Source organism: Carassius carassius, chromosome 50 (assembly GCF_963082965.1).
Source record: "Carassius carassius chromosome 50, fCarCar2.1, whole genome shotgun sequence".
In the NCBI taxonomy this organism is placed as follows: Eukaryota; Metazoa; Chordata; class Actinopteri; order Cypriniformes; family Cyprinidae; genus Carassius; species Carassius carassius.
In genome coordinates this window covers 7,180,314-7,192,428 of record NC_081804.1, presented here as the reverse complement: position 1 = coordinate 7,192,428, position 12,115 = coordinate 7,180,314, and the positions used below count along the sequence as shown (strand labels likewise).

Below are 12,115 nucleotides of genomic sequence, written 5' to 3'. Positions count from 1 at the left end.
CACAAATTAGTAGTGTTAGTAAAATCAGTGATTAGCATAACTACCATTAGAATTATGGAAAGCAATGGTTAGAATTACATGAAAGAAGTGTTGTTTGCTTAATTTTTTTAAACATACGAATAAATAGGTAGTCAGGAAATCATGAATAAATCAAGACGTTTACCTTTCTTTCGAGCTGTGTCATCAGGGTCTAGATTTCGACTGACCGTCACCACTTTGATAATTAAGTGGTTGCCACCGTGACGAATCATGTTGACAACTTGTTTGTGGCCCACTTTGACAACATTGTCCTGGTTCACCTATATAAAAAAATATATATACATTAAAAAAAAGAGGAAAAATTTATGTTTCAGGCATGTTCAGATGTTCACAAAGCAATAATTAGTCAAATGCACTGCTGTGCACAATTCATTTCCCACTTTTTGCAGTTTAAAAACACAATGAAATGGCTTGACAAACAAATTTGGACATATATGTTCATTTTGTTGAGAAAAGTCTTTTAAGCCACACAGCCAAACCTTAGCTATTTCAGAACTGACAGCCTAGCGCATACAGCATATGTACAGTAAGTATATAGTGTCTATTTGGTATGACGTAAATAGGGAGATTTTCAGAGATATTAATAATTTTATTCAGCAAGAATGCATTGATCAAAAGTGATAGTAAAGACTTTTACTCTTTAACAAATTCTATTTCAAATAAATGCTGTTCTTTTGAACTTTCTAGTTGTCAAAGAATCCTGAAAAAATTTTATCAGCATATTAGAATTTCTGAAGGATCGTGTGACATTGAATGGCTGCTGAAAATTCAGCTTTGTCATTACATAAATAAACTGTACAATTTTATTTCACAACATTACTGTTTTGCTGTATTTTTTATCAAATAAATGCAGCTTTAATGAGCATACGAGTCAAAGGGTGAAATGTTCATTTTTTTATTGATAAATGTTTATTGTACAAACAAATCCACATGAGCAAATAGTTGTCATCGATATTTTCAGGGTTTTTTTTACAAAATGAAAAAAGCTATACTGTATAAATGCATATTTAAACTGATTTCATCAAACTTTAGAAGTACATTAGCATAAATATAATTTTACTAGACAGACTTAAATCCTACAAAACTTCAGTTTCATAAGGCTTTAACTACTGTATACATCATAGTGGGGTAAGTTGATTTTAAGCATTCAGCTGCATGATGCTCACAATTTTAAACCACGGAATGTTTGGAAACAGTACTGTATTCATTTATTTTTATTCTGAACTGAGCAGCGCTTGTTTGTGCAAGACTCATGACAGAATGTTGTGGGTGGATGAAAAGTCATTGCTATGGTGTTCAGAATGGTTGCTAGGTTGTTCTGGAGGGTTGCTAGGTGGTAGATTACTGACCTAAGCCAAAAATCAGCATTTTGTCTTCCAGGCAAAAATGGAAAGCCTGAATGCGTAGAAAATAAGTATTACACCTAACATGCCACACGATTTAGCAATCACATTTGTAATTCCCAATCAAAATCAACCTAAATTACATGCAATAGTAATATTGATAGTCACCTTAGCAAGCAGCACTAATTACTACCATAAGACATTGATATGCTTTTATATATATCGACAAATAAAAGGCATTGCAGGCAAATTAGAGAGACACCCCTGCTCCTGTGGCATTTCTCAAGCAAAACGAGAAACACAGGCACTACGAAACAGATAAGCCGAGAGAAAATGAGACAGAGAGATTTTAGAATATGCCTTTTACCAAAGAAAAGGTTATGTGAATAAGCTTGGGTAACCTAGGAAACAGCCGAGGAGCCGAAGTCGTCTTCATGACGAAGAGAGCTGAGCTGCTACTTTTATTCCATCGCGTGTGTTTGTGTGATTCAGAAATGCTGCAAGTGTGATGGAGAGCAAAGGACTACGTATGTGATTGTATGAGAGATATTACCATTTGTTCCAATTAAATAAAATTAGCTTAAGTTAGAAAGCAAGCCATGATAACTGTGGGATCGGGAGTAAAAGGCCCACATGGAGAGCCAGGACTGTTAGTAAAAGAAACAGCCTTTAACGTCAATTACTGTTATCTTTTCTACATCTCTCCTTAATTGTGCATTTTCATACAGCACATTCCAGAAGGTCCCAGAAGACAAAATAACCCTGCATTACATCTTAGAGCTTGACCTTATGGCAGATGATGTAAATTTAGAGAGATCGAGAAGGAGAGAGAGAAAGCTCTGTGAATCATGAGCACTAATCGCAACTCATGGCAGTGCAGATTTTTGCAGCTCTCTAGATTTGGTGAGTGCTGGAGGAAGGCGCTGGGCACAAATTTCCTAGCATTCTCACTGACCTCCAGTCTCTCGGCATGACACACACTGGTAATGAGATTTGGGCTCATTTAGGAAGTGCTGGGACCAGATGTAGATAAAGCTCAGAAAACAGCAAAATCTCAGCATGGCCACTTCATTTTAATAGTCTCATTATGCTAGAACTGAGCCAAATTCAACCAAGCTGAGCCATCACAAAGGAACATGATTTTGTGTTGTTTTAGATATCAGGACATGGAATAATTCATTCATTACTCACCCTCATATTGTTCCAAACATGTTTCTGTTTTTTTTTCCCTTAAGATACAAAAGGATCATTTTGAATAACTTGCAGGCTAGAAGTGGCCACACATTAACAAAAGACTATGGCATCATATCTTATCATGTAGACTACTTTAATGGTACTTTTATAGTGTGTCTTGTCTTTGACAGCCTGTGGTAACTGAGTTATCATTGCAAGTATACAGGTTTGAAGCAACATCTTTATGTGAGTAAATAATGGAAATTCTGTTATAACAGGGTCTCCGCGGATCCTTAAAAAGTATTAAAACGTCAAATAAAATGTAAGTTTTTTAAGGTCTTAAAATGTATTAAATTGCGCTAATTTTTGAAGAGTGGCATTACATTTCATCTGGGCGGTATTAAATTTCATGTGGGCGGAATGAAAGAAAGTTATCGGAAAAACTATTTTCCATGCTAACGTAATTTCACCAGCTCACGTCCCTGTCTGAAGGCAGTAAAAAGTAGCGGTTGCCTATAGCACAGGCATCATACACCATTTAGGGGGCAGTGTTTTCCCAGTAGGCCTGTCATAGAAACAGACGAAGAAGTGTTTCATCCAGAGTGGCAGACGCAAGCCAAGAGGGGAAAAAGTGCAGGTTTAATGATAACTGGCTCGATGATGAGAAATATAGCAGGTTACAAAAAACGACGGAATACGAAGTGCGGTGCAGACTTTGCAAAAAGACCATACAATTGGGAACAATGAGCTGCAAAGCCCCTTGACGCACAAGGGGAGAAGTCCCCATTCAGATGTTTGCAGCATCGGTATCTACAAAGGCTAACGTTACACCCGCGTTGGTGTCTTCGGGTCCCAGTACAAGTAATGCCTTCGGTACATTCTCCCCAACCACTACACTGAAGGCCGAAATGCTGTGGGCTTTGCACACGGTTAGCCGACATCACTCCAACGAAGACGTGAGCACCAGTGATGTGCGGGTCAATGTATTAATAACCCGCACACGACCGACGTTTTCAACTGACCCGCCCGCAACTCGGACCGCAAAAAAAGAAAAATAAAATATTGTACCCGACCCGCTTCCTGACCCGCATTTTTTAAAAGCAGTAAATGCTCATTGTAGCGTCATTGGGCCATAGACATAGGAACTAGGCAAAAAAAAAAACAACTATATTCTAATATAGTTATCTTGCTCGATTTGGACTTGTTCCGTACATAAAAAGGCAACGTCTGTCAAGTGTGAATCAAGGCAGCTTCGTTCTCATGTTTGAAGAATATTGGGGTTCTTTGCTGTTGTTTGGACACTAAATCCCTTTTTTTACTCCGTGTTTAACTTGTCATTTGCAATTTGATTTGTTTACGCACTGTTTGTACATTATTTACAGCAGTATTGTTGTAGTATTGAGAAGGCAGTTGCCTGACATGCACTTTATGTTGCTAAATATGCACTGACTATTTGCACTGTTGTTCAAATACAAATGTGCTTTGTTAACCTGAACTGCCTAGAGTGTCGTGTGTATATGTGTATATGTGTGTATATATATATATATATATATATATATATATATATATATATACAGTACAGACCAAAAGTTTGGAAACATTACTATTTTTAATGTTTTTGAAAGAAGTTTCTTCTGCTCATCAAGCCTGCATTTATTTGATCAAAAATACAGGAAAAAAACAGTAATATTGTGAAATATTATTACAACTTAAAACAATAGTTTTCTATTTGAATATACTTTAAAAAAATAATTTATTCCTGTGATGCAAAGCTGAATTTTCAGCATCATTACTCCAGCCTTCAGTGTCACATGTAACATCCAGTCTATCACATGATCATTTAGAAATCATTCTAATATTCTGATTTATTATGAGTGTTGGAAACAGTTCTGCTGTCTAATATATTTGATCAATAAAAGGTTAAAAAGAACTGCATTTATTCAAAATAAATAAATTCTAATAATATATATTCTAATAATATATTTTCTTTACTATCACTTTTTTTATCAATTTAACACTTTAAAAAGAAAGAAAAAAAATTACTGACCCCAAATTACTGACCAGTAGTGTATATTGTTTTTCTGTATTTTTGATCAAATAAATGCAGGCTTGATGAGCAGAAAAAACTTCTTTCAAAAACATTAAAAATAGTAATGTTTCCAAACTTTTGGTCTGTACTATATATATATATATATATATATATATATATATATATATATATATATATATATATATATATATATAATTATTATTTATTTTGCCGGGATAATGGTCTTAATTTTTATTCTTGAAGGTCTTAAAAAGGTCTTAAAAGTCATTAAATTTGTTGATCAAAAATGTGCAGATACCCTGTATAATTTGTTCACCCTCATGTACACTTTTAAAATAAAGGTTCCAATATGTTTGCAGCAATGCCATAGAAATTCCATTTAGGTTCCTCAAATAACCTTTCAATGAACAGTTTCTAAAAGAACCATTTTTTTTTAAAGAGTAAAACACATTTTAATAAACTATAGAATGTTTTTCCACTACAAATAATATTATGTAATAGTAATAATAATTATAATGTTTATTATAATTATAATATATATATATATATATATTTTTAAAATAGTATTATAATAATAATCGTTTATATTCGTTTATATAATCGTATATATAGTTCTATGTACAAGCATATTTATTCTATATATAGGATATGCTTTTGTTACAAAGGAACGTGTGTATATTTAAAATATCTATTTTTTATTACATGGCGGGGGGGGGGGGGGGGGGGTGCAGTTCGTTAATTTGCAGGCGAACTGTTCCTTTAAGAGTTAACCATGTTGATCTGAGTCTCTGTGTGTCACGAAACCAAAATCAGGTTAATGAAAGCTTGGGATGCAAAACTGGTCCTTTTTCATACATACACATCTAAACACAAAAAACAGCGATTTGCAGTTGTAAAATTATCATTGATTATAACTGTTTGTGATTTCACAGCACAATAACAGACATAAAAACTTGATGCATGCACATACAGATCTTGACTGATGGATGTGTGTGACGTGGTGAGCAGCCCACACTTGATTAAATCTGATGAAATTAGCAGGTGGTTATCCTCTGCACACAGAGTCAGTACACAGGAAATAAACCATAAAATGATAAGCCTTCCATTTGGCTAATCATATCAGTCCTGCTCAGGGTCAGTCTGGTCACATTGTCTCAATGCACATGTAAAAAAAACTACAAAAAAAAAAAAAAGAACTCACAAACCAAATGAATTTCTTTGCTTCTCTGCAGTCCTCAGATACGGCACACAATTTATGTTTGGTGTTCTATTTAAGGACCTTTGAGATTGTGTGTGTGTGTGTGTGTGTGTGTGTGTGTGTGTGTGTGTGTGTGTGTGTTCACGTGCTGTTCATCCAACTTGAGAGTGTGTGTCTGTGTGACAGAAAATCTACAGGGATCTCCATATTTCATAAAGGATGATTTTGTGTCACATCTGGTCACTTCCAGAAGAATAAAGATGTGTACCACACACACACACACACATATATATATATATATGCACACTAAGCAATTATGTAAGTCTATGTTCACCCTTGTGCTTACATAATGCCACTCTGTGAACTAGGAGACCCCCTCCAGGTATCTGCACATAGACTGAAGACACTAACTAATAGTAACAGAGCAGTGAGGATTCATGGACAAGCAAATACTTTTACTATTTTATTTAGTCCATTAAAAAACCAGGAACCACTCGTCTACAGACCAGCACAACATCTAAACTAATTTTATATATATACAAGAAGCCTGGAAAGTATAATTTATGAAGTTTTTTGAAGCAGGTTTTGAAAGGCCCAATGTTAGCAGGAATAGGTCACGTCCAAATCCAAAACTGCTGTATAAAAAGGGCAAAAAGAAATAAAAAGGGGTGCAAATATGTGCATGTTATCCAGCTCTTGCAAGGTCTAGTCATGTGTCTAATATTACACCTTAATAATCCAGAAACAAATTTGAGACTGCTTGTATCTTATGAGTGGAAAATTACAATAAAACTTTAAATTAAACATGCACCAATATTTATAACATGCATATAAGCAATATACAGATATAATAAATATATATGTTAAAAAAACGTTTAGATATCAGATATGTTTGTCTGATATTTATACACACTTTTTAAATTAAAAATAATTTGATTAAATTTAAAAAAATCTCTGATATAAAAAGTTATATGCTTCAATCAAAATCAGTCATCAGATCAAGCATCTATACAGCTGTCACACATTCTTAAAAAAAAAAAAAAAAACAAGCTCATACAACTCAAATTCACATGGCTCCCATCTCTTAATCCCCAAGTCAAATCCATTATCATGACCCAACGCAACATCACACTCTCTAATGCAGCCTAGAGAGCTTGCAATCACTGCACCGATGGTTTAGAGATTTACAGAAGGTTGTCAGGGGGCAATCATCTAGCCCAGATAAAACTCTATCCCTTCAAATGAAATCCTCCTCTTCCTGTTACTTTCCGGAAAGAAGGGCGCTCTTTTGTCTTGAGTAGGGATAATTATGAAGAGTACAGGGGATATGTACACTCACTCACTCTCACACACACACACACACACACACACACACACACACAAACACTTAAGCCTCATCCATTTTCCTGTCTGCACTGCTCTATGATAGAAGCACAGTGATCGGCTTGGCTTGGCCTGTACTTAAAAGGTTATATGATAAGATCTCTGTGGTCAAGTCCCCTATAGAGGAGATTAAACACAAGATAGTGTGAAAGACTCACTGAGACTTTATAGAATTTCCATTAAAGTTAAAGTGCATGTCTAAACAGCATTTCTGTCTGGACATAGATAAAAATTTTTTTGACTTTCATTAAGTTGCATCAAGGGTTACCTTGATATTTCTGAATACAAATTTGTTGACTGTTCAGAAATACTTTGTTTAACCAGGATTAAAATTTAGTCACAGTTTGGTTCAAGTGAACTTGTCCACACAGGGAGTAAGCTTTCTTAAAGTGGTCATTTGGTGCGATCTCAATTTTTCCTTTCTCTTTGGAGTATTACAAGCTCTTGGTGCATGAAGAAGATCTATAAAGTTGTAAAGACTAAAGTCACAAATCCAAAGATATTCTTTATCAAAGTTAAAACTCTGCCACACCCCTAAAACGGCTCATTCATACACACCCCCACATGTCTACATCTTTTTTTTAAAGATCATTATTTTGTGTATTTGATGTAACAGAATATGTTTGACATGCTTTAATGTTCAAAAAACATTATTTTATTTTTTTATTCATTAATTATTCATTATTTTTCAAATACTGTACATTATTGTCTCAGATGCGTTGTTTTCTACAAAGTCCCTCCTGACAAGCGCAGTCTGCTCTGATTGGCCAACTTGCCCAGTGCATTGTGATTGGACGAACACCGCAAGCACTTGTCGGAAATATCCTTAATGCAAGCCTTACAAAACAAAATGCAAGTTTTACCATACAAATACTATTTACCAATTTTTAATGTTAAAAAATGAAAAATAAATGTTAAAAGTATAAAATATTTGATGTAATTTAATAATTAATATGATATCATAGCTGGATTCATAATAATTTTACAAGAACGGGATTGGTAAGATTTTTAAATGTTTTTGAAAGCAGTTTCTTATGATCACCAAGGCTGCATTTATTTGCTCAAAAATACAATAATATTGTGAAATATTATTACATAATAATATTAGTTTTTTTTAGTATATTTTAAAAAGTTTTCATTTATTTAGGTGATAGCAAAGCTGAATTTTCGGCAGTCATTCAGTTTTATACGATTCTTCAGAAATCATTCTAATATGTTGATGTGCTGCTCAAGATATATTTCTTCTCATTATAAACAATGGCAACAGCTGTTCTGCTTAATATTAATGATGAAAACAAAGTTCAAAACAACAGAATTTATTCAAAATATAATTTTGTAATAATGTTAATGTCACTGCTGATGAACCTGATGCTTCCTTGCTGAATAACCAAATTAATTTATTTAAAAGAAAATCTGTAGTGTGAATGGTAGTGTAAAAGTACCATGCTACTACTACCATGTACCATCCCATTGCATAACTGAAACTGCCACTTTGCTTTAAGGAACAACTGCATTGCCATTAGTATTCAGTCCTGTGAGCTCCAACATGGCCAAAAAGATCATCTCACAGTGTAGAAACTCCTTTGGCTTAGAGAGCCCAAATAGAGAAAGCCAGCCTCTCAGCAGGAAACCATCATATAGCATATTGCAGTAACATGCATGCCTAAACAACCATGAGAGCTAATTTCTACCATGTATATAGTAATTCGCCCCTGAAATCCAAGCACTCAGATATTGGAATCCATTATGGAGGTGTATTTTTATATCAATACCAACAGGAAAAAAAATGTTTACATGCGGCCCATTACTGCACTCCAATGAAGAAGAAAGAAAACTCAAACTGCTACCTCGCTTTCATCACTGCGCTCAGACACAATGCTGCTGTTGTTGCTAGGCAACCATTGCTCTGTGTTACAACATGAGACCTGGACCATCACATACACACACGGGGAAGGTCAGTAAAAACACTGGATTCTGTTATTCTGGAAATATTAAAAATAGGACGATATATTCCATAATATAAAATATGTCGCCTAAAAATGGAAATCCCACAATGTTCCGGCTGGTAAATTTTCCATTTAGTGTCACAGAGCAAACGCTTTGTAATGCGCTACACTTGGTTCGGAGTGCACGAGGAGCAGGTTTTGGTGACAGGTTGTACGGTTATCAGGCCATGAGGACGCTCGCAGGCATCTCCTACAGTCCACAGACTTCCTCCCTGCTGGTTCTCTCTGTGCACACAGAACATTCTGGACAGAAAGAATTACAGACGAGGAGAGATGTCCAAACGTCAACAAACACATCAACCAGCCATCACATTTAAAGTTAGCTTTTTTTTTTAGCTACATAACCACAATTACATATTTTCACAATGTTTGTGACATATTTTTTTTTTACCAGCATGACAGTGTGAAATATTTACTAGAACCAAAAATACTTTAGTGCTGCTGCTTGTTTAAACCACAAAAATAGTTTTAAAGCACCAGATGCATGTTGTGTCAGATAAGATGTTATGCAACACATGAACAAATCCACATCCTAAATTCATGAAATAGCCTGATATAATTATTAAAAATGTTCACTCAAACATGGCTTTCAGGCACCACATCCACGATTACATTTTGCAGCAGCTGAATAACAGCATGCGCCCCCCTTTTTTTTATAGAAGTTGGTGAGCCCTGCAAATGCATTATGGGTCAGTAAACACTGATTATTTTATGGAATTGATAACACATGCCCTGGGATACACTATTAGCTCGTGTATAAAGAAAAGAGAGGTAAGTAAGATGTACAAATAAGATCAGATGAGAGTAAGAAAAAGAGAGATACTCATGCCCACACACACACACACCAAGGGCAAGTGGGTGTAGATGTATTTTCAGTAAATCCATCATTCTATTTTGTAGCTTCCTGGTTGATCACTAACACCCTTCATAAGCTACACTGTTTCTTAGAGTTTCTTATAGGCAATAAGATTAATTCATTGACTATCAAAACCTATTCAACCTCTGGTTTAGTTCACAGAAGGTAAAACAAATATGCTTTTTATAAAAATAAAATAAAAAATTATATAAAGAAAACACACACATATATATATATATATATATATATAGTACAGACCAAAAGTTTGGACACACCTTCTCATTCAAAGAATTTTCTTTATTTTCATGACTATGAAAATTGTAGAGTCACACTGAAGGCATCAAGGGCTATTTGACCAAGAAGGAGAGTGATGGGGTGCTGCGCCAGATGACCTGGCCTCCACAGTCACCGGACCAGAACCCAATCGAGATGGTTTAGGGGTGAGCTGGACGGCAGACAGAAGGCAAAAGGGCCAACAAGTGCTAAGCATCTCTCGGGGAACTCCTTCAAGACTGTTGGAAGACCATTTCAGGTGACTACCTCTTGAAGCTCATCAAGAGAAAGCCAAGAGTGTGCAAAGCAGTAATCAAAGCAAAAGGTGGCTACTTTGAAGAACCTAGAATATGACATATTTTCAGTTGTTTCACACTTTTTTGTTTTGTATATAATTCCATATATAATTCCACGTGTTAATTCATAGTTTTGATGCCTTCAGTGTGAATCTACAATTTTCATAGTCATGAAAATAAAGAAAACTCTTTTAATGAGAAGGTGTGTCCAAACTTTTGGTCTGTACTATATATATATATATATAAATATAAATAATAATAATAATAAAATAGATATTTACATCCCAAACAAATTTACTGCAAGCTTCCATCATCAACGTAAAGTAAAACCGGGTCAAGTTTTCTGTGAGAGCTTCGCCTTGCTTGGACCATAAGGCTAGATTGTCCCTGGGACCTGGCACATTCATACACCAAAGTGTGAGAGAGCAAAACGGCAGTGTCTCAACCTAATGTGGGTAGTGAAGCTTGCTTGGCTCCTGAGGGACTGATGGTCAATATCATCGACTGGACGATTAAAACGTGTTTATTATTCCAGTGGTATTTGGGGGAAGAGGCGATTAATGAATTTATATACACAAACACTCGCTCTTGCTCTTGAAAAGCTATTCTAATCTTTACACTTTTTACATATACAAATACATTGTGCCAGACTAAGAGGACTCTGAAATCTGAAAGTCAACTCTAAGAGTGGTTAGAATGCAATATTGCATTTGCATTCACTTATGTTTTATATTTTAAGAAGTACACTGAGTGAAAGTCATCAAATTTTTAAATCAAGAATCTAGGTTAAAATTTGTATTTATATATTCATTAAGTTCAGCAATGTAAGAACATACATGACACTTCCTGCAAAATTATGTCATCAAAATGCAGCTCCCAAAAACATTCTGGCTTAGTTACATTTAGACTACCGTAAGGAGCTAATAATTCATGAAATCTTTGCTGCTCATGAGAACCAAACCATTTTCTTCCCTTCTCTGCCCTTCCATTGCGGTGCTGAGATCTTGGATCTGCTCTCAGTGCTTTAACACAAAGTGAGTGTTCTCTTAAATTTTGCATGCAAATGAATTTATTTTGCTGATGCAGAAAGGAGGACAATGTTCCCAATGCTTTTCGTGTCTCATGGTCAGTGATTGCTGAAGTCTCAGTTCGGCCAGAACTGAGGGGCCAAGACAGGTGTTTTGCAGACATCCATCACTTCCATCATCATTACATATTTATAATAGGGATGGGCAGGAGGGTTGACTAGGCATTTGACTAGTGATTAAAAGTGACAGTAAAAGACATCTTACAAATGTTGTTCTACGAAAAAAACTGCATCATGGCTTTCACAAATATATTAAAGGAATAATTCACCCAAATGAGCTTGTTTCTTCATTGAAGGATTTGGAGAAATGTAACATTACATCACTTGCTCACCAATGAATCCTCTGCAGTAAATGGGTGCCATCAGAGTCCAAACAGCTGATAAAAACATCACAATAATCTACAAGTAATG

General features: G+C 35.2%; 1 protein-coding gene across 3 annotated transcripts in view; it reads right to left on the bottom strand.

Annotated features, from left to right (window-relative positions):
- The window catches only part of LOC132133746 (SH3 and multiple ankyrin repeat domains protein 2-like), a 77,855-nt gene that overhangs the window by 11,557 nt on the left and 54,183 nt on the right, over positions 1-12,115 (bottom strand). For all 3 annotated transcript variants that reach the window (XM_059546683.1, XM_059546680.1, XM_059546681.1), the window contains exon 16: positions 164-299. In XM_059546683.1, the coding sequence (XP_059402666.1) occupies positions 164-299 (136 nt within the window). The remainder of the gene's footprint in view (positions 1-163; positions 300-12,115) is intronic.